Here is a 21,642-nt window from a genome sequence, read left to right as displayed (position 1 = left end):
GGTCGTCCTGTCCCAGGCAGGTCCAGACAAGACCTAAGCCCTCCATCCCCCACTCCACCTCCCCTCAAACCCCTGTCAACTACATCAAAGGAGGGTGTGCCCTCTCCCCAAGTAACCCCAGTCCCCCAACCTCAAGCACTCCCTGCCCCCTCACCCCCAGGACTTCTTCCTGACCTAAGCAGATCTGAGCAAGACCAAAGCCTTCCATCCCCCCACTCCACCTCCCCCTGAACCCCTGGCAACAACCCCACAGGAAGATGAGCCTACCCAAGTAGCAATGACCATGGAACAACTTCCTACACTTGTGGGGAATGAGGGTGAAAATGGATATAAGAAAGTGAGCTTCAAGGTTATGTACTCAAACATTGATGGGATTGCCAATAAAGCAAGTGAACTGGCAGAAAGGGCACAAGAAGAAAACCCAGATGTAATAGGACTCACGGAAACAAAATTGTCAGGAGTCATAACAGATGCTGTGTTTCCAAAGGACTACTTTATAGTAAGGAAAGAGAGGGAAGGGAGAGGAGGTGGAGAAGTGGCCCTGCTGATAAGGAAGGACTGAAGTTTTGATGAGATGGAAATTCCAGGCTTTGACGGGTTCAGAGATTACATAACAGGAACTATAACAATGGGTGGACCTAAGATAATAGTGGCAGTTATTTACAACCCTCCCCTAAATGACAGAAGACCTAGACAAGAGTTTGTTAAGAATAATATGGACACCAATAATATAGTAGAGAGAGAGCAGCATCAGTTGCCTGCAGGAATGGCTCAAGACTCTTAATCATGGGCGATTTCAACCATGGAAAGATAGACTGGGAGAATGGGGACCCACATGGTGGTGCAGATACGTGGGGAGCTAAACTCTTGGAAGTAGCAACAAGGAACTTTCTGAGCCAGCGTGTCAGGGAACCCACAGGAGTGAGAGGCAATGATGAACCAGCTAGACTCGACTTGATAATCACCCTGAATAAGTCAGAAATAAGGGAAGTCAAAGTCGAAGCCCCCATAGGAATGAGTGACCACAGTGTACTGACTTTTGAGTACTTGGTGGAGGTAGGGATAACCTATCCAGAGATGGGATCGGAGAGGGAAAAGATAAAAGTACCTAAGAGGAAAATATGACGAGATGAGGCACTTCCTAAGTGGAATACCATGGGAAACAGAAATTAGAGAAAAGACTGTTCAGAACATGATGGATTTTATCACTCAGAAATGCCAGGAAGCTGCAGACAGGTTTATCCCAGTCCCAAAAAAGTGAAACGAAAAACCACAGAAAAATCCATGGTTCAACCAGAAATGCAAGGTAGCGAAGCTACTGAGTAAAAGAACATGGAGAGACTACAGAAATAACAGAACACCGGAGAGCAGGGAGAGATACTAGAGGACCAGAAATGAGTTCCTCAGAGTGAGGAGGGAAGCAGAGAGACAGTTTGAAAATGACATCGCGAGTAAAGCCAGGACCCAACCAAAGCTGCTCCACAGCCACATCATGAGGAAAACAGCAGTGAAGGAGCAAGTGATGAAATTGAAAAAGGGGGAGAACAGATACATAGAGAATGACAAGGAGGTGTGTGAAGAACTCAACAAGAGATTCCAGGAGGCCATCACAATAGAACAAGGAGAAGCCCCTGCACTAAATGAGGAGGAGGCAAATCAAGCAATCTTGGAGGAATTTGATCTCACCAGTGATGAGGTCGAAAGGTGTCTGCTGGAGCTGGGTGTGACAAAGGCCGTTGGGCCTGACAGAATCTCACCATGGATACTAGAGGAAAGTGCAGAAGGACTAAGTGTGCCACTCTCTCTATGGTGTATAACAGGTCATTGGAAACAGGAGACCTACCAGAAAGTTGGAAGGCAGCTAACGTAGTCCCAATGTACAAGAAGGGTGACAGGCAAGAGGCACTGAACTACAGGCCAGTTTTCCTAACTTGTATACCATGCAAGGTGATGGAGAAGATCGTGAGAAAAAGGCTTGTAGAACATCTGGAGGGAAGTAACTTTGCAATGCACCACCAACATGGGTTCAGAGATGGTAAATCGTGCCTCACAGGTTTACTAGAATTCTATGACTGGGCCACAAAAATTAGGCAGGAAAGGGAAGGGTGGGCCGACTGCATTTTCCTGGACTGCCAGAAAGCCTTTGACACAGTATTCTCATAAAAGGCTGTTTAAAAATCGGAGTAACAGGCAGGAGTAAAAGGGAAGGTGTTGCAGTGGATAAGGGAGTACTTAAGCAACAGGAAACAGCGGATAACGGTGAGGGGGAAGACATCAGAGTGGCGAGATGTCACCAGCGGAGTCCCACAGAGCTCAGTACTTGGACCCATCCTATTTCTGATATATGTAAATGATCTACCGGAGGGTATAGACTCACTCTTCTCAATGTTTGCTGATGATGCAAAAATTATGAGAAGAATCAAGACGGATGAAGATAGACAGAGACTACAGGATGACCTGGATAAACTGAAGGAATGGTCCAGAAAATGGCTGCTAAAGTTCAACTCAGGAAAGTGTAAAGAAATGAATTTAGGCGAAGGGAGCAGGAGGCTGAACACAAAGTGACATCTGCGAGGTACAATCCTGCAAGAGTCAAATAGAGACAAAGATCTGGGGGTTGATATCATACCGAACCTGACACCAGAGGCCCACATCAAAAGGATATCATCAGCGGCATATGCTAGACTGGCCAACATAAGAACTGCCTTTAGAAACTTGTGTAAGGAATCGTTCAGGACCCTGCATACCACTTATGTAAGACCAGTCTTGGAATATGCAGCGCCAGCCTGGAGTCCATACCTAGTTAAACACAGGACAAAGTTAAAGAAGATTTAGCGGTATGCCACCAGGCTCGTCCCGGAACAGAGAGGAATGAGCTACAAGGAAAGGCTAAAGGAGCTGAACCTCACGTCATTGGAAATCAGAAGAGTAAGGGGAGACATGATAACCACTTACAAAATTGTTAGGGTAATTGACAGGGTGGACAAAGACAAACTCTTCAGCACGGGTGGGACACGAACAAGGGGGCACAGGTGGAAACTTAGTACCCAGATGAGCCACAAAGACGTTAAAAAGACTTGTTTTCAGTGTCAGAGTAGTTAATAAACGGAATGCTCTAGGAAGTGATGTGGTGGAGGCTGACTCCATACACAGTTTCAAATGTAGATATGATAGAGCTCAGTAGGCTCATGAATTTGTACAATAGTTGATTTGACAGTTGAGAAGCGCGACCAAAGAGACAATGTTCAACCCCCACAAGCACAATTAGGTGATAACAATTAGGTGAGTACAGTGCCACAGGGACGTTATAAAGAACTTTTTTAGTGTCAGAGTAATTAACAGATGGATTGCATTAGGCAGTGATGTGGTGGAGGCTGACTCCATACACAGTTTCAAATGTTGATATTACAGAGCCCAGTAGGCTCAGAAATCTGTACACCAGTTGATTGACAGTTGAGAGGCGGGACCAAAGAGACAAAGCTCAACCCCCGCAAGCACAAATTGGTGAGTACAAATAGGTGAGTACACACACACACACAAGGTTGAGAGGTTTGCCACCAGACTAGTATCCGAAATGAGGGGTATGAGCTACGAGGAAAGACTTCGGGAATTATTAAGCTTCACATCACTGGGAGAGAGAAGAGTTAGAGGGGACATGATCACCACATATAAGATTCTCAAAGGAATTAATAGGGTAGATAAAGACAGGCTATTTACCACAAGGGGCACACAGACTAAGGGACACAGGTGGAAATTGTGTGCCCAAATGAGCCATAGAGACGTTAGTAAGTATTGTTTCAGTGTCAGAGTAGTACACAAATGGAATGCATTAGGAAGTGATGTGGTGGAGTCTGACTCCATACACAGCTTCAAGTGTAGATATGATGGAGCCCAGTAGGCTCAGGAACCTGTACATTAGTTGTTTTAAAGTTGAGAGGCGTGACCAAAGAACCAGAGCTCAACCCCCTCAAGCACAATTAGGTGAGTACACACAAACACACGCACACACATTTTTCATCACGGTTAACTTTCGTGATTTACAAACACACACACACACTCAGACACACAAAAGGCAGGAAAGTGAAGGGTGGGCCGACTGCATTTTCCTGGATTGCCAAAAAGCCTTTGACACAGTACCCCATAAAAGGCTGTTAAAAAAGTTGGAGCAACAGGCAGGAGTAAAAGGGAAGGTGCTCCAGTGGATAAGGGAGTAGTTTGATTGACTGCATATATTTAAATTTAATATAACCCCCCCCCCCTAATGTGTAAGGATTGATTTGTGAGAATATTGCAGAAATACAGTCTGCTAAACATCATACAAATTGCTATCGAAATATATGAATTAACGTAAATATAAATTCTATAAAAATTCATATAAATTAAATATGAATCTCACAGGTCGGTTCCCACATTATATGGTCCTTTGAACCCCACATTATATGGTCCTTTGAACCCCACATTATATGGTCCTTTGAACCCCACATTATATGGTCCTTTGAACCCCACATTATATGGTCCTTTGAACCCCACATTATATGGTCCTTTGAACCCCACATTATATGGTCCTTTGAACCCCACATTATATGGTCCTTTGAACCCCACATTATATGGTCCTTTGAACCCCACATTATATGGTCCTTTGAACTCCACATTATATGGTCCTTTGAACCCCACATTATATGGTCCTTTGAACTCCACATTATATGGTCCTTTGAACCCCACATTATATGGTCCTTTGAACTCCACATTATATGGTCCTTTGAACCCCACATTATATGGTCCTTTGAACCCCACATTATATGGTCCTTTGAACCCCACATTATATGGTCCTTTGAACCCCCACATTATATGGTCCTTTGAACCAAGATAGTACAGAATCGGTTTGAATCTGCCACATTATATGGTCATCTTCGAGCCAGATGACAGAATATTTGTTCATCTCTGTATGGAATGAACCAGAGTTACCCAGTGGATTAATTAAATACACTGGTACTAGTGCGATTTATACAATAACAATACATTGCCAGTCAAAGACCGGCCCGAGCTAACTACACGAGCCCCTCAGCTCAACCTCACTCAGCGGTTTCATGGGTGTCAACCACCAATTTGGTGGAGTGTTATTCCGTGAAGTGACAGCGCTTAGTTTCAAGCCAGTCAAATTGGTGGCTGCACCCCTCGCAAGATTATCCACGAATTTTGTGGTGTTAATTCCGTACGAAATTATCCACGAATTTTGTGGTGTTAAATTCGCAAGGTTATTAATAAGATTTAATACTTCTAGATAATATTAGAAGTTTCTAGAGGCTAATTAAGAGGCTATCATCATTAACAATTGTGTTTATTATTTCTCTTAAATAAAGGATTATTTAATATATATCTTGTACTAATGTTCTCAATACAATATTTACTAATTGCTAACCCACAACAGAGTTGGATATAAATAGACTAATGTTTATTGATAACCTAGTCCCTTATTACCATTGACTAGTTGAACTATTTATTGTTCATCCTAGTCCCCTTATTATCATAGTCTAGTTGTACTACATTGTACAACCTACCATCTTTAATGAATGGTACAGACCCTATTTTGGGTGTAATTGTTACAAGCTCGAGTTGAGTTGTGTACATATAGTAATTTACTTATAATCATTGCACATTTTGAGTGATTAATTAGTGTCAATACCATCCTAGGGTGATAATTGTGGAGCTAACCTAAAGGTACTTCCAGTGACACTGGTTTATCACTCAAATCATTAGTGTGTATGATATTATATATATATATATATATATATATATATATATATATATATATATATATATATATATATTTAAGATGAATAGGAAAACCAGGGATATACTGAACATCTTGTATCAGAATCTTTACTTTAAAAAACATAACGTTTCGAATACTTCTCGTATTCATCATCAGATCTAAAAGAAAAAACAGAAATCACAATCAAAAAGCTGGTAAACAAAGAACTCATACTGAATATAATTGCCTATCAAAGAAAGGAAAATGCTTAAAAAACAAAACACTTAAGCGCACTTAAAGTGATCAATACAAATAAAACTTATTAACTGTCACATATATTAAAACTAATTTAAAATCCATTAAACTGAAAGATGAAATTTATAACTACTAAAACAAACCATTCTATTAAACTTACGTGAAGTGATCAGAAGTGAAACTTGATACCTAACACATAGATACTAAACACTATAACAAATATTTATATAATGACTACAAATTTACAAAAAATGTATGTAAAATACAAACAGAATAAACGACAGTTATAAAGTACTAACCAAAATCTTGTGAGGTTAGTATCCACCACCCAAGTAATTGATGTAACAAGATCAATTCTTGTTTCCTCTTCTATGTTCCTGTCAAAGAGCACTAACTGTAAAGCCGTACTCCTATATATGACAGCTATATCACATGAAACACTGATTATTAGATAAGGACCAAGGATTAATTACCTGTATTTAGACGCTGTTTCTCCTGCTAACCCGTTCGCCCTATATCTACCTAACATTAACTGGCCAGAAATGTTTAGATAAACGGGTTTCGGTAAGACACTTCCCTTGTTTATGTTGACTGCGTGTTGATGATGGAAGAAGCACTAATTTGATCTCCATAACACTTCGTCCAAGAGAATTATATGAGCGGAACTCACTCCACAGCGACTTGGTCTTAACACTGGCTGACCTCCCTCGCCACTGACGCTCCTGGCTCTCCTTGTCCAGATGTGAATAAGTGATAGAAGGGTCACATTTACTCTATTTTGATACTGATAATTAAGTTAATTCAAATTTGATGCTTTTATAATATTAAAAGTCCAAAGACTACTGTATTTAAGAATAATTCCCAACAGAATAGCTGGTGAATTTATTGCACTATGTGGCAATGATATTCCGTTTTCTATTGATGGAAAATTCCACAACAAGCTACATTTTCTATGGGTTAATTTGTGGATACAAAATCAGCAATATTATCTGCATATTGTATTTAATATTAGTAAATGGTGTCGAGTTTTCCGACAATGGGTAAGCCCCTCTCCCAGATTTTGGCCAATTTATACATGAAGTGTTTTGGAACGAATATCTTGCCCAGGATTTTATTCTCGAATTCTGTGTGGTATATTTACGTTGACGATGTTTCATGCCTGTGAACGTTTAACCATGACCAAACAGATTTTCTCATTCAGATTAATTCGCTGGTTCCGTCAATTAAATTCACAATTCAGAATGAAGAGTGGTGTTCTGCCTTTTTTTTTTAGACATCATGATTCATAGAATCGGTACGAGTTTCAAATTCAATGTGCATAGGAAACCTACCAATGTACACTCATATGTTCATTTTTACTCAAATCATCATGTTCAGGTTAAGTGGGCAGTGTTCTCTGGAATGTTTCTCAGAGCCCTGAAAGTCTGCAGCCTGGAATTTTTTGGGGGGAAGAAATAACAATAAAAATTGAAACTGGGAAGAAGTTAAAATACCCAAAATTGGTCTTCGATCTTACGTTTGGTACAGCAAAAGGGAGGTTCTACAAACAAGCTCCCAAATCTAAATCAAAACTAAAAAAAAAACTCGTTGGTATTACTATAATTTGATGGACTAATAAATCTTGCTCTAGCCATGAAAAACCTTAATATAAACCCAGTGTTCAAAAATAATAATACAGTTAAGTCCATGTTAATTAACTGAGAACTCGCTCTTGTCTGTATCAGGTTGTGTGTACTCCATCCCTTGCAATTAGTGTGCATGTGTTTACATCGGCTAGGCTGGTAAATCTCTTTCCTCACGTTTAAAAACAACATTCATATGCTATTCGTACAGTTTAGCAGTCCAGTGCATTGTATTTTACATACCAGTTTCTGATCATACTATCGATTTCAGAAGGGCGAAATGTATTGTTAAAAGTAAGGGTTTCGTTGAACGAAATGTGATCGAATCTGCTCTGATTAGACAATGTAATAACAGCATTAATATAAGCTCTAGAATGTACAAATTCTAGAGCTAGAACAAATTCTGTCCCCATATAAGCTTAAATATAGCACAGCAATACAATATAGCATCCATTTAATGTGTTTATTTATTTAATTCCATCTGGCGGCATTTAATATATTATCCAGTGTTTTTGTTTTGTACATTTATCCTTATTTGCCCCTTCGTGTTTTCGTCCCCATTCATCCCTAGATTTCATCCCTTATCTTAGTGGTCTGGTGACCTGCCCTGGCTGGAATAAAGACTCCCTACTTCTTCAGGGAGAAGTAGGGAGTCTCTCCCTACTTCTTCTACTATTTCCTTCTTCAGAGGTCACGACCTCTCTGTAGGGTGCAGTCGCACCTCCACAAATCTCCAGTATCAGCTAACGATACTGAAAAGGGATCCAATGGGCCACCGGCTATTCATACCTGTGCCACCTTTTGGGTGGCTTAATCTTCATCAATCAATCAATCGTTTCCTTCTTCGCAGCAGTCGCTGGCAAGCTGTGATCCCACACAGCTGCTGGCAAACCTTTATACACTCCGGTTTCTCCTAACAATCCGAGCCATTGCCAAAGAACATAACATCCAAAGTGATAGTGCGACTCCTAGAAATCTACAAGCGCTCTGAACTCGAAATTGCATCATCTATTGAAAAGACAATATTACTAGGACCAGTTGACGTACATATGCATGGTAACAAGGCCACGGTAATCGTGGCAACAAAAAACTACCTACAGAAGATTTTGGACCCGGAACACCGGGTCCCACTGCTGGAGGCGAACCTCTCGCCAATTCCTCCCAGACAAATCACTACCGGGAAAACGATATTTGTGAACAGGCTGAAGCGCTGGTTAATGGGTGAGGTACCCGACACCATAGCAAGTGAACGAAGAAAAGCCTACTCTGAAAGCGACGACAGCTGTACTCATCAAGACTAACGACGCCACTCGACCCTTGATGAAGATGACCTTCGAAACAGCAGAACAGGCCCAGGAAGCAGTGAAAAACGAGTTCAAGTGCTTTGGAATCACCTCCTCCCCAAACCAGATCGCCATGGAGAAGGTCAACAACGTGGGGCAGTTCTGCAAGTGCATCAGCTATGAATACTTCTCCAACAAGTGCCTAAAACAAACGACTAAGTACAACTCACACTCCGTTATTCACAACTACAAGGATTGTACCGTCACCACCAAGAAATGCACGAACTGTGGAGAACAGCACACCGGCATCTCATACTTCAACAAAACGGAAAATGGAACATAAAACGGAAGAAGGAACTGAAGAAGATTAAAAAGAGACCACCACGCCGCCGATCACCGAGAGGCAAGTCGCCGCATCCTTGAACCTCACAAGTTCCCGAGCCTCCCTTCTATAAGCCACAAGCAGAATTCGACCATACCATTCCTACCAGTGGCTCCTCCCAACAGATCATCTGGCCTCCACACTAGGGACCTAAGGACCAACCTGCACCCCTCATTGTCCCTTGCATCACGTGCAGGCATTACCCCTGGTATTGTTCGACTAGGGGGGAGAGACTTGGCGAAGCAGACGATCAACAATTCGTCAAGGAACTCATTGTGCTCTACTTAGCCAACGGATTGACCCCCTTCATCTCCCTGGTTGCAAGTCTCACTGCTTCCACTACCATGCCGGAGACTACCACCAGGACAACCACAAAATTAATCTCTACACAGACTCCACAACCACCAAAGACCCGGGCAGCTCAAAACAGAGGTATTTCCCTCTCCAGCTCCCAACACTCCTACCTTCACCATCTCAGCAGACGCCCTAGCAGACATGCTGCCTGCAAATACTGACAGCACCTCTAACGCTTCTGAAATAGTTTCTAAGACTAATCCAAGACACCCGAGCCAACCTCAGGCTGCAATACAAAAGACGAAATCACCAACTACAGATGTTACAGATTCACTTCTCAGACGAACAAATCTTAGGAGCTCGATCGCTGCAGCACAAATACGACACTTATTCGGTACAAGACCTCCTCACGGAAGCAACATTACCAAACTCCAATGACGGCATGGTTCAGCTAATGTCTCAGCCAAAGAAAAAACGGAAAACCTAGAGGTCTACATTAATCCACCAGCTCTATAACTGTTACAGCCAGCCCTTCGAGGCTGAAATCCACAATGAAGACGGGATGGAGGACGAGGGGATGGGGGAGGGGGAAATGGTGGGGAGGACTGGGAGACAGGGAAAGGTTGCTGTATATATATATATATATATATATATATATATATATATATACATATATATATATATATATATATATATATATATATATATATATATATATATATATATATATATATATATATATATATATATATATATATATATATATATATATATATTAACGACATCATCAAGAGGAGCCTCACCACAGCTGGATGCCCAGCTGAAAGAGAGCCCCGTTACCTAACGCCCCGTAACTCTGATGCTCTTATTGGTCGCCCGGATGGTATCACAGTGAACCCCTGGAAGAATGGCAAGCAGTTGGTATGGGACTACACGTGCGTATCAACCCTGGCTAACACCTACATTAACCTCAGTGTTGCACAACCAGGTGGCGCTGCCACCCACAGGGAAGCAGCCAAATCCCGTAAGTATAGAGAACTGGATCACCACTACAATTTTGTCCCCATTGCTTCTGAGACGCTCGGCGCCTGGGGTAAAAGTGCTACCAGTTTTTTGAAGGAACTGGGTTCTAGGCTCATTGAAACAACAAGGGACCCGAGAGCTGCAAGCTTTCTTTTCCAGCGCCTCAGTGTGGCGATACAGAGGGGAAATGCGCACTGCATCCAGGGTTCCTGCCCGCCATCTGAGGAGCTGGAGGAACTCGACAACCTATGACAACCATCTTTGTAACCCATATGTAACTCCTTTTTTGTAACAAAGTTCAAATAAAGTAAATATATATGTGTACATACAAAAGAATGGGGGTGGTAGGAGAAGATAATATTAGTGTTCAGTGAGAAACCACAAGGTCTCCTCTGAATACTTTTTATTTTCTTCTCCGAGGCTATGGGTCCCCACATTGGCACCAGAGGTGGTACCCTCACAAACTTTTATATGTGTGTATATATTTTTTTTTTTTTTTCAAAGTTGAGTACCACCTCTGGCTGGAAGAAGGGGGACCCATAGCCTCGGAGGAAACCACATAACGCATTGGAGGGAATGTAGGTCCCCTCCAATACAGTTTCTGTGTGCTTTTCTCCTACCACCCCCTTCCTTTTTTTTTCCTTTATTGTGTATTTAAAGGTTACAAAACATACAAGACAAATGCCTAAAGGTTATGGATCTCTTGAAGCTCCTCCGCTTCTGGACAGGAACCGAGGACGCAGCAAGCATTTCCCCTCTGGATCGCCACACTGAGACGCTGAAACAAAAAACTGGAAGCCCTTGGGTCTCTGTGGAAACAAGAGTGGAAACAAGCCACTCTTCCTGTCAGGCTTGGTGGCTTGGGTGTCCGCACCGCCACCCAAATGGCTGTCCCAGCCTTCCTGTCTTCCTCCTCAGCATCAGATGACCTGGTTAAGGAAATTCTACCTGACACCCTGAGTGATGTAGCGGGGATACAGGACCCCCACTACACGGAATGCGACACGAAATGGGGTGCCATGACAGACCATATATATATATATATATATATATGTCGTACCTAGTAGCCAGAACGCACTTCTCGGCCTACTATTCAAGGCCCGATTTGCCTAATAAGCCAAGTTTTCCTGAAATAATATATTTTCTCTAATTTTTTTCTTATGAAATGATAAAGCTACCCATTTCATTATGTATGAGGTCAATTTTTTTTATTTGAGTTAAAATTAACGTAGATATATGACCGAACCTAACCAACCCTACCTAACCTAACCTAACCTATCTTTATAGGTTAGGTTGGGTTAGGTAGCCGAAAAAGTTAGGTTAGGTTAGGTTAGGTAGGTTAGATAGTCGAAAAACAATTAATTCATGAAAACTTAGCTTATTAGGCAAATCGGGCCTTGCATAGTAGGCTGAGAAGTGAGTTCTGGCTACTAGGTACGACATATGTATATATATATATATATATATATATATATATATATATATATATATATATATATATATATATATATATATATATATATATATATATATATATGTCGTACCTAATAGCCAGAACGCACTTCTCAGCCTACTATTCAAGGCCCGATTTGCCTAATAAGCCAAGTTTTCATGAATTAATGTTTTTTCGTCTACCTAACCTACCTAACCTAACCTAACCTAGCTTTTTTGGCTACCTAACCTAACCTTACCTATAAATATAGGTTAGGTTAGGTTAGGTAGGGTTGGTTAGGTTCGGTCATATATCTACGTTAATTTTAACTTCAATAAAAAAAAATTGACCTCATACATAGAGAAAAGGGTTGCTTTATCATTTCATAAGAAAAAAATTATAGTAAATATATTAATTTAGGAAAATTTGGCTTATTAGGCAAATCGGGCCTTGAATAGTTGGCTGAGAAGTGAGTTCTGGCTACTAGGTACGACATATATATATATATATATATATATATATATATATATATATATATATATATATATATATATATATATATATATATATATATATATATATATATATATATATATACTTAAATATAAGTATATAAGTATATATATTTATATATACTTATTTATACTGCTACAACTGACGATTTACTATAAAACCAGAAAAACGGCCAGCCTACTCATGAGAAACTCTCCAGACACAAAACAGAACGCTTTAAAAGAGACCAACGTCGTCTATGCCTTCAAATGCCCTACTGGGGACTGTAAGCTCCAAAAAAAACAGTATATAGGCAAGACAACAACATCTCTTTCTAGGCGTTTAACGATGCATAAGCAACAGGGCTTCATTAAGGAACATATAATCTCTTCCCACAACCAAACCATCGCCAGAGAAATCCTAGTAAACAACACAGAAATCATCGATAGATACAGCGATAGCAGGCGACTTGACGTTTGCGAGGCACTACACATCAAGAAGTCAACACCAGCAATCAACAGCCAATTAATGCACAACTATATTCTACCCACCTAGAGACTCCGCTCCAATATAGAAGCATCAAGAAATATGGACCAATAGGCTTTCTACAATCACTTCTATTCAATACCCATTGTTTCGTGTTCTGTCTTGTGTTGATGAAATTAATACCTTATTAAATACCACCTCACCCCATCCACCTCACTCAAATGTAGATATAAACAAATTGGAGATGTGTAAGTTCTATTCAGTTGTGTATGTTTAAACTAAAGTCTTTGAAAATGTAATAAGTTTTACGAAACGTGCTCAAGTGTCGCGTCAGACTAAAAATAAAAATGAATTTTGGAGAATTGATTTTTGAATTACCACCAACAGTGAAAAGAAATGTACGAAAGATTGAGAAAATTCGTGTTAGAATTATTAATCTTACTTTTTCGGTCATATTTAATAATATATGTCTACAGGAAAGACTGCTACCAAAATATACTAATATTAAAACGCACGACCCAGCAGCAAGGAATCAAGCCTTCACGATAAAATATCGCCAGGATCTGATTCGTGATCAGATATACAAGGCAGAAAATGAAATCAAAGACAACAAAACGCAACTACTTCATGCTACAAACCAGTGAAGAAATAGTAACATCGTTGAAAGTATCCGTACCCGCATTGAACAACACCTCGACATCCTCACAGACCGACATCACCTCAGCACTGAAACAAGGATTATCAAGAAACTAACAACGTTATATTTACGTTACCTATGGCAATTCCACGACCAAGAGATGGCTTCCTGAACCTTGCAGGAATTAACCTCACTGAGGACCAAGTCACTCTCCTAAATCTGGGCATAAACTGTCACGTTATGTCCAGACCGAGTGAGATGGCCCGGAAAGTGGAGTTGGAAATTCTGTTGGACGACATATTCGACCTCGAGACACAAAAGAAGGTCACTACCAATGATACCTTACAAGCAGAACTTATTACGGAAGGAGGAAAGAATCGAGGCAATTACAGAAGCACCATACTGTCCCCCGAGCTCAAAGCGGCAGCCAAAAGCCTTCGTGAGAACAAGGAGATAGTTGTCAGGAGAGGTGACAAGTCGCCAATATACGTCATTCTTAAAAAAGACGAATATCTGGCGAAAATGAACCTCATACTCTCTGACCAAACTAAATTCCAAAGGGTAACGAAGGACACTACAGCCGAATTGAAAGCAAAGTTCAACAAACTAATCGAAACTGTGAACGCCAAGAAATCAGGACTCCACCTGCCAAAGATTATTGGGGAATATAAACCTGGATATGCGTATGGAAATGTCAAGACACACAAGCTTGGAAACCCACTTCGGCCAATCATTAGCCAGATACCCACACCCACGTACAGACTAGCGAAGCGACTCAACGGCCTGCTGACTCCTTATGTCCCTTGCGCCTTCAGCCTGAAGTCGCCAAAGGAATTTGTTGACTTACTGCGGGGCACAAGGGCCACAGGAATAAGAGCCTCGTTGGACGTAGAATCGCTGTTCACCAACGTACAAGTGGACGAGACAATCGGGATGATAGCCGACAGAGTGTATCGTGATCCAGCCTGTACTCCTCTTGACATACCAGAAAATATCCTAAGGAAACTACTCCAAGCTTGTACTAAAGAGGCACCCTTCTTGAGCCCGGATGGGCACATGTATACGCAAGTAGATGGGGTCGCCATGGGTTCTCCCCTAGGTGTCCTGTTTGCAAACTTCTACATGGGTACCATCGAGCAAAAAGTCTTAGTCGACATGAACTTGAAACCGGCCATATACTGCAGGTATGTTGACGACATTTTTACACAGGTACCTGATGTCAGACATCTGCAGAAGCTGAAGGAGGCATTTGAGCGGAGTTCCGTGCTGCGTTTCACTTACGAGATGGAAAAGGATGGGAAGCTGCCCTTTCTAGATGTAACAGTCATGGAAAAGAGCGGAGGTTTCCACACTGCAGTCTACACTAAGGAAACGAACATAGGAATGTGCCTAAATGCCAAAAGCGACTGCCCAGATAGGTACAAGAGGAGTGTTGTTAACGCATATGTCGACCGTGCTCTCAGCCATAGCTCAGAATGGAAGCAAGTCGACGAAGAACTCTGTAGGGTAAGGCAGGTCCTAGTCAACAACGGCTTCTCCAATGGTTTCGTCGAAGACATCATAAGAAGGAAAGTGAAACGCCATGCAACCTCTGAAGAGACAACCAACACAACACCTATACCCCCTATTAGACTATTTTACAAGAACTTCTTTTCCACAGCTCATAAAACGGAGGAAAGGGTCCTGAAAGATATTGCTAATAGAAACGTTATCCCTATAGACAAAAATCAGAGGATACAACTGACGATTTACTATAAAACAGGAAAAACGGCCAGCCTACTCATGAGAAACTCTCCAGACACAAAACAGAACGCTTTAAAAGAGACCAACTTCGTCTGTGCCTTCAAATGCCCTCTTGGGGACTGTAAGCTCCAAAAAAACAGTATATAGGCAAGACAACAACATCTCTTTCTAGGCGTTAAACGATGCATAAGCAACAGGGCTCCATTAAGGAACATATAATCTCTTCCCACAACCAAACCATCGCCAGAGAAATCCTAGTAAACAACACAGAAATCATCGATAGATACAGCGATAGCAGGCGACTTGACATTTGCGAGGCACTACACATCAAGAAGTCAACACCAGCAATCAACAGCTAATTAATGCACAACTATATTCTACCCACCTCAAGACTCCGCTCCAATATAGAAGCATCGAGAAATATGGACCAATAGGCTTTCTACAATCACTTCTATTCAATACCCATTGTTTCGTGTTCTGTCTTGTGTTGATGAAATTGATACCTTATTAAATACCACCTCACCCCATCCACCTCACTCAAATGTAGATATATACAAATCGGAGATGTGTAAGTTCTATTCAGTTGTGTATGTTTAAACTAAAGTCTTTGAAAATGTAATAAGTTTTACGGAACGCGCTCAAGTGTCGCGTCAGACTAGAAATAAAAATGAATTTTGGAGAATTGATTTTTGAATTACCACCAACAGTGAAAAGAAATGTACGAAAGATTGAAAAAATTCGTGTTAGAATTATTAATCTTACTTTTTCGGTCATATTTAATAATATATATATATATATATATATATATATATATATATATATATATATATATATATATATATATATATATATATATATATATATATATATATATATATATATATATATATATATATATATATATATATATATATATATATATATATATATATATATATATATATATATATATATATATATTGAATGAATAAATGAAGGTAACTGCAGAAGGCCAATTGGCCCATTTGAGACAGCTCCTATTTATATCCAGCCAATCTAATTAACATACACACAGAAATCACAATCACAATGTTCCCATTTCCAGCTATAATATTAATCAAGTTGTTTACAATATCCTCATTTCCTGCTCCCGGAGAGAAAATCCTTAACCTGTTCCCCCCAATGACACTAAAAGCTCTAGCCAAAAAAACTCACCAAGGAATCACCCACAACGGAAATACATTTAGCTACTTCGTCTACCGGCGCCCCTTCGTTGTCTTGTCTCTCATGTGAACTGCAGTCTCCCTACAGCTCTCGTCTTCCACCACGGCGAGTGATTTGGAGGTAGTTAGGATAACTGTAATCGGCCTTGTCAAAGTCTTCTTAAGTCTCCTTAAGATGTTAAGGGGAGGGAGAGATAGATACATAGGTCGATGGATAGATGGATACATAAATGGATACATACATGGATGGATAGATGGATACATAAATGGATACATACATGGATGTATAGATGGATACATAAATGGATACATACATGGATGTATAGATGGATACATACATTGATGGATAGATAGATGGATACATAGATGGGTACATAGATGGATGAATAGATGGATGGATTGACGTATGGGTTGATGTATAGGCAGATGAGTAGGTGGATTGATAGATGAAGGGACAGCTGGGTGGATGGATGAATGGGTACATCAATGATGTATTTATATAAGGATGAGTAAATTGAATAATAGATTGATAGATAAATGGATAGATAGTGGGGTAGATAGATAAATAGTTGGATTGATGGATGAATAAATGAATAGATAGATGGTTGAATAGACAGATGGATGAGTGGATGGATAAATGGATATATAGGTGAATCGATGGATGGATTGACAAATAGATGACTGGATGAGTGGATGTAAAATAGATGAATAGATGGATGGAGGGATAAATGGATAAATAGATGAATAGATGATGGAGGGATAAATGTCTAAATAGATGATTAGATAATGGAGGGATAAATGGATAAACAGATGGATGGAATGATAGTTAGATATAATGGAAGATTGATAGATGGACAATGAGATGGATAGATGGATGGATAGATAGATAGATAGATAGATAGATAGATAGATAGATAGATAGATAGATAGATAGATAGATAGATAGATAGATAGATAGATAGATAGATAGATAGATAGATAGATAGATAGACAGATGGATGGATGGATGGATTGAAGACAGACAGTAATAATATTATTAATATTATTTATTTTTATAACTATTAATATTATTGCTATTATTATTTTATTATTATTTGCAGTATTAGAATTGGAAGTAGCATTTTTACTCTATAAAACACCAAGAGTGTGTGTAAACAACGGCCGCCCATCGTGCCTTAGAGTCTTGCCTGCTGGCCTAGACACATACAAGGCACTGGCGGCGAGTCCATGGCATTAGTGAGAATAGACGCTGACGCGACGCAACGGGACACAGACAGATGGTATTCAACAAGACTGACACCCCTGCAGATTACCTCTCACAGCGACGCGGGCTCTTCCCCGCCCATTGGCTGCTCTGAGTGACGCTACCCTTGATTTTTGTCTTATGGAAGTAGAAAATTTGTCTGGAATGGCCAGTGACCTTTTGTATATAGCGAGAGCGTAGCGTCAGCGGAAGTAGAAAATGATAATATTTTGAAAACAAGGAAAGGTGTGACGCGATCGACCAGGGGGAGACAATGGTAATTAAAGACGTACATTCAGATCATATAGGAAACTCAGAGTGATTATACTTGTGGTTGCGACGATCAGGTCGGAACACATTATAAATAAAAATCTGTAAGCGTACTCCCTAATATATTCACATTAGGTGAACTACTACTGCATCTATATTTAAGAAGGATTTATGTACTGCATTTATTATTATGTTGTCTAAAACATAATATAGAAATGATGGAAGCTTCTATTTAGTTATAATTGTAATTTAAAATATGTAACAAAAATATATATATATTTAAAAACAAATAATTATTCAAATGAAATGCGATAATTAATACACACACACACATATATATATATATATATATATATATATATATATATATATATATATATATATATATATATATATATATATATATATATATATATATATATATATATATATATATATATATATATATATATATATATATATATATATATATATATATACCTCAAGACTCCGCTCCAATATAGAAGCATCAAGAAATATGGACCAATAGGCTTTCTACAATCACTTCCATTTCAATACCCATTGTTTCGTGTTCTGTCTTGTGTTGATGAAATTAATACCCTATTAAAATACCACCTCACCCCATCCACCTCACTCAAATGTAGATATAAACAAATCGGAGATATGTAAGTTCTATTCAGTTGTGTATGTGTAAAGTCTTTGAAAATGTAATAAGTTTTACGAAACGCGCTCAAGTGTCGCGTCAGACTAGAAATAAAAATGAATTTTGGAGAATTGATTTTTGAATTACCTCCAACAGTGAAAAGAAATGTACGAAAGATTGAGAAAATTCGTGTTAAAATTATTAATCTTACTTTTTCGGTCATATTTAATAATATGTATATATATATATATATATATATATATATATATATATATATATATATATATATATATATATATATATATATATATATGTCGTACCTAGTAGCCAGAACTCACTTCTCAGCCTACTATTCAAGGCCCGATTTGCCTAATAAGCCAAGTTTTCCTGAATTAATATATTTACTATAATTTTTTTCTTATGAAATGATAAAGCAACCCTTTTCTCTATGTATGAGGTCAATTTTTTTTTATTGGAGTTAAAATTAACGTAGATATATGACCGAACCTAACCAACCCTACCTAACCTAACCTAACCTATATTTATAGGTAAGGTTAGGTTAGGTAGCCAAAAAAAGCTAGGTTAGGTTAGGTTAGGTAGGTTAGGTAGACGAAAAAACATTAATTCATGAAAACTTGGCTTATTAGGCAAATCGGGCCTTGAATAGTAGGCTGAGAAGTGCGTTCTGGCTATTAGGTACGACATATATATATATATATATATATACATATATGTCGTACCTAGTAGCCAGAACACACTTCTCAGCCTACTATGCAAGGCCCGATTTGCCTAATAGGCCGAGTGATTTTCTTTATTTTCAATAAATTGTTTCCAATTAGTTTATTTGAATTATTTTTATTATATTATATTAAGAACATACATTATTGACTTAATTGTGTTAGTTAAGGTTAGGTTAAGATAGGTTAGGTTTGGTCATATATCTGCGTTAGTTTTAACTCAAATTAAAAAAAAATAACTCATACTTAATGAAATGAATAGCTTTTAATGAAATGAATAGCTTTATCATTTTATAAGAAAAAAAGATTGTAAAATATATAAATTTAGGAAAACTTGGCATATTAGGCAAACCGGATCTTGCATAGTAGGCCGAGTACGACATTCTGGCTACTAGGTACAACATATATATATATTTAGGTTAGGTTATATATATATATATATATATATATATATATATATATATATATATATATATATATATATATATATATGTCGTACCTAGTAGCCAGAATGCACTTCTAGGCCTACTATGCAAGGCCCAATTTGCCTAATAAGCCAAGTTTTCATGAATTAATTGTTTTTCGACTACCTAACCTACCTAACCTAACCTAACCTAACCTTTTCGGCTACCTAACCTAACCTAACCTATAGAGATAGGTTAGGTTAGGTTAGGAAGGGTTGGTTAGGTTCGGTCATATACCTACGTTAATTTTAACTCCAATAACAAAAAATTGACCTTATACATAATGAAATGGGTAGCTTAATTATTTCATAAGAAAAAAATTAGAGAAAATATATTAATTCATGAAAACTTGCCTTATTAGGCAAATTGGGCCTTGCATAGTAGGCTGAGAAGTGCGTTCTGGCTACTAGGTACGACATATATATATATATATATATATATATATATATATATATATATATATATATATATATATATATATATATATATATATATATATATATATATAATGCATGCATGCAACATCGAGGAAACCCACAAGTGAAAAATAGAGGATGCAAATCGCGTTTTCAGTTAAATTCGCCTTCATCAGAGCAAAAACGAATGAAGACGAAAACGTGGTAGGCAGACCAAGTATTCGCCAGAGCAAGTCACCTGACCATCAAGATAGAGGATGAAACTTACGGATAAAAGGGGACGAAGAATGCGGAAGGAAGGGCCAAATAAGGATAACTCTATAAAACAAACACACTGGAAAATATATATAAGTGCCACCGGGGGAAATAGACAGATTCAAAAATAAATAAATAATCACATGTTAAATGGATGCTATATTGTATTGACATGCTATATTAAAGCTTATGTGGGGAACTAATATGTACATGTCAAAGCTTACATTAAGTTACTCTGTTTGATAAGAGCTGACTCAATCACACTTCATTCAACGAAACCCTTACTTCTACCAATACCTTTCGCCTCTCTGAAGTCGAAAGAATGATCACATAACCTGGAGTGTAAATACAATGCACTGGAGTGCTGGGCTGCACGAACAGCATATGAATGTTGTTTTAAACGTGAGGAATGAGATTTACTAGTCTGGCCGATATAAACACATGCACACTCATTGCAAGGGATAAAGTACATACAACCTGCTACAGACAAGAGCGAGTTCTGTTCTGGCCCAGTGTCTAGCAAAGATAGAGCCTTGTAATCTAATGAACCGTAAATTCTGCTGACTTTTCTGGTAAACCGGATGGAATCAAACTGCACCCATGGTGAGTTGGCAGACAATTGTTATGTGATCTTGTATATCCAACTTGGTCGCCACATGTATCACATTCTCTTTCTGTCAAGTCAAATACAAATCAATCAAACAACAGGAAATTTCATCAACGACATAACTATTTTCCAATAGGATCCGAGACTCTAGGTCCATGGGGAGAGAGTGAAAGGAGATTTTGCAAGGATCTCAGTTATAGGCTCATCGATACAACAAGAGATCTTAGAGCATCGTGCTTCATTTTTAGCACCTCAATGTGGCGATCTAGAGAGGTAATGACCGTTCCATCCACTTTTCTGGAGGATTAATACAGACCCACACCATGCGGTTCCCACATGGTGTGGTTCCCAATGCAGGGGCATGGAGTGGAGGTTTCCAAACCATGCACCTGCATTGGGGCATT

The 21,642-nt window shown here is 39.0% G+C and overlaps 1 protein-coding gene across 1 annotated transcript in view; it reads left to right on the top strand.

The window, feature by feature from the left end:
- Positions 1 to 9,789: 9,789 nt before the first annotated feature.
- LOC138362866 (uncharacterized) overlaps positions 9,790 to 21,642 on the top strand; it is a 23,942-nt gene continuing 12,089 nt past the window's right edge. The window contains exons 1-2 of the mRNA XM_069321442.1: positions 9,790 to 9,982; positions 17,704 to 17,839. Coding sequence (XP_069177543.1) covers positions 9,790 to 9,982; positions 17,704 to 17,839 — 329 coding nt within the window. The remainder of the gene's footprint in view (positions 9,983 to 17,703; positions 17,840 to 21,642) is intronic.

This window comes from Procambarus clarkii, chromosome 9 (genome assembly GCF_040958095.1).
Source record: "Procambarus clarkii isolate CNS0578487 chromosome 9, FALCON_Pclarkii_2.0, whole genome shotgun sequence".
Taxonomy (NCBI): domain Eukaryota; kingdom Metazoa; phylum Arthropoda; class Malacostraca; order Decapoda; family Cambaridae; genus Procambarus; species Procambarus clarkii.
Note: the sequence above shows the minus strand (reverse complement) of the source record. Positions and strands in the feature narration are given on the sequence as shown.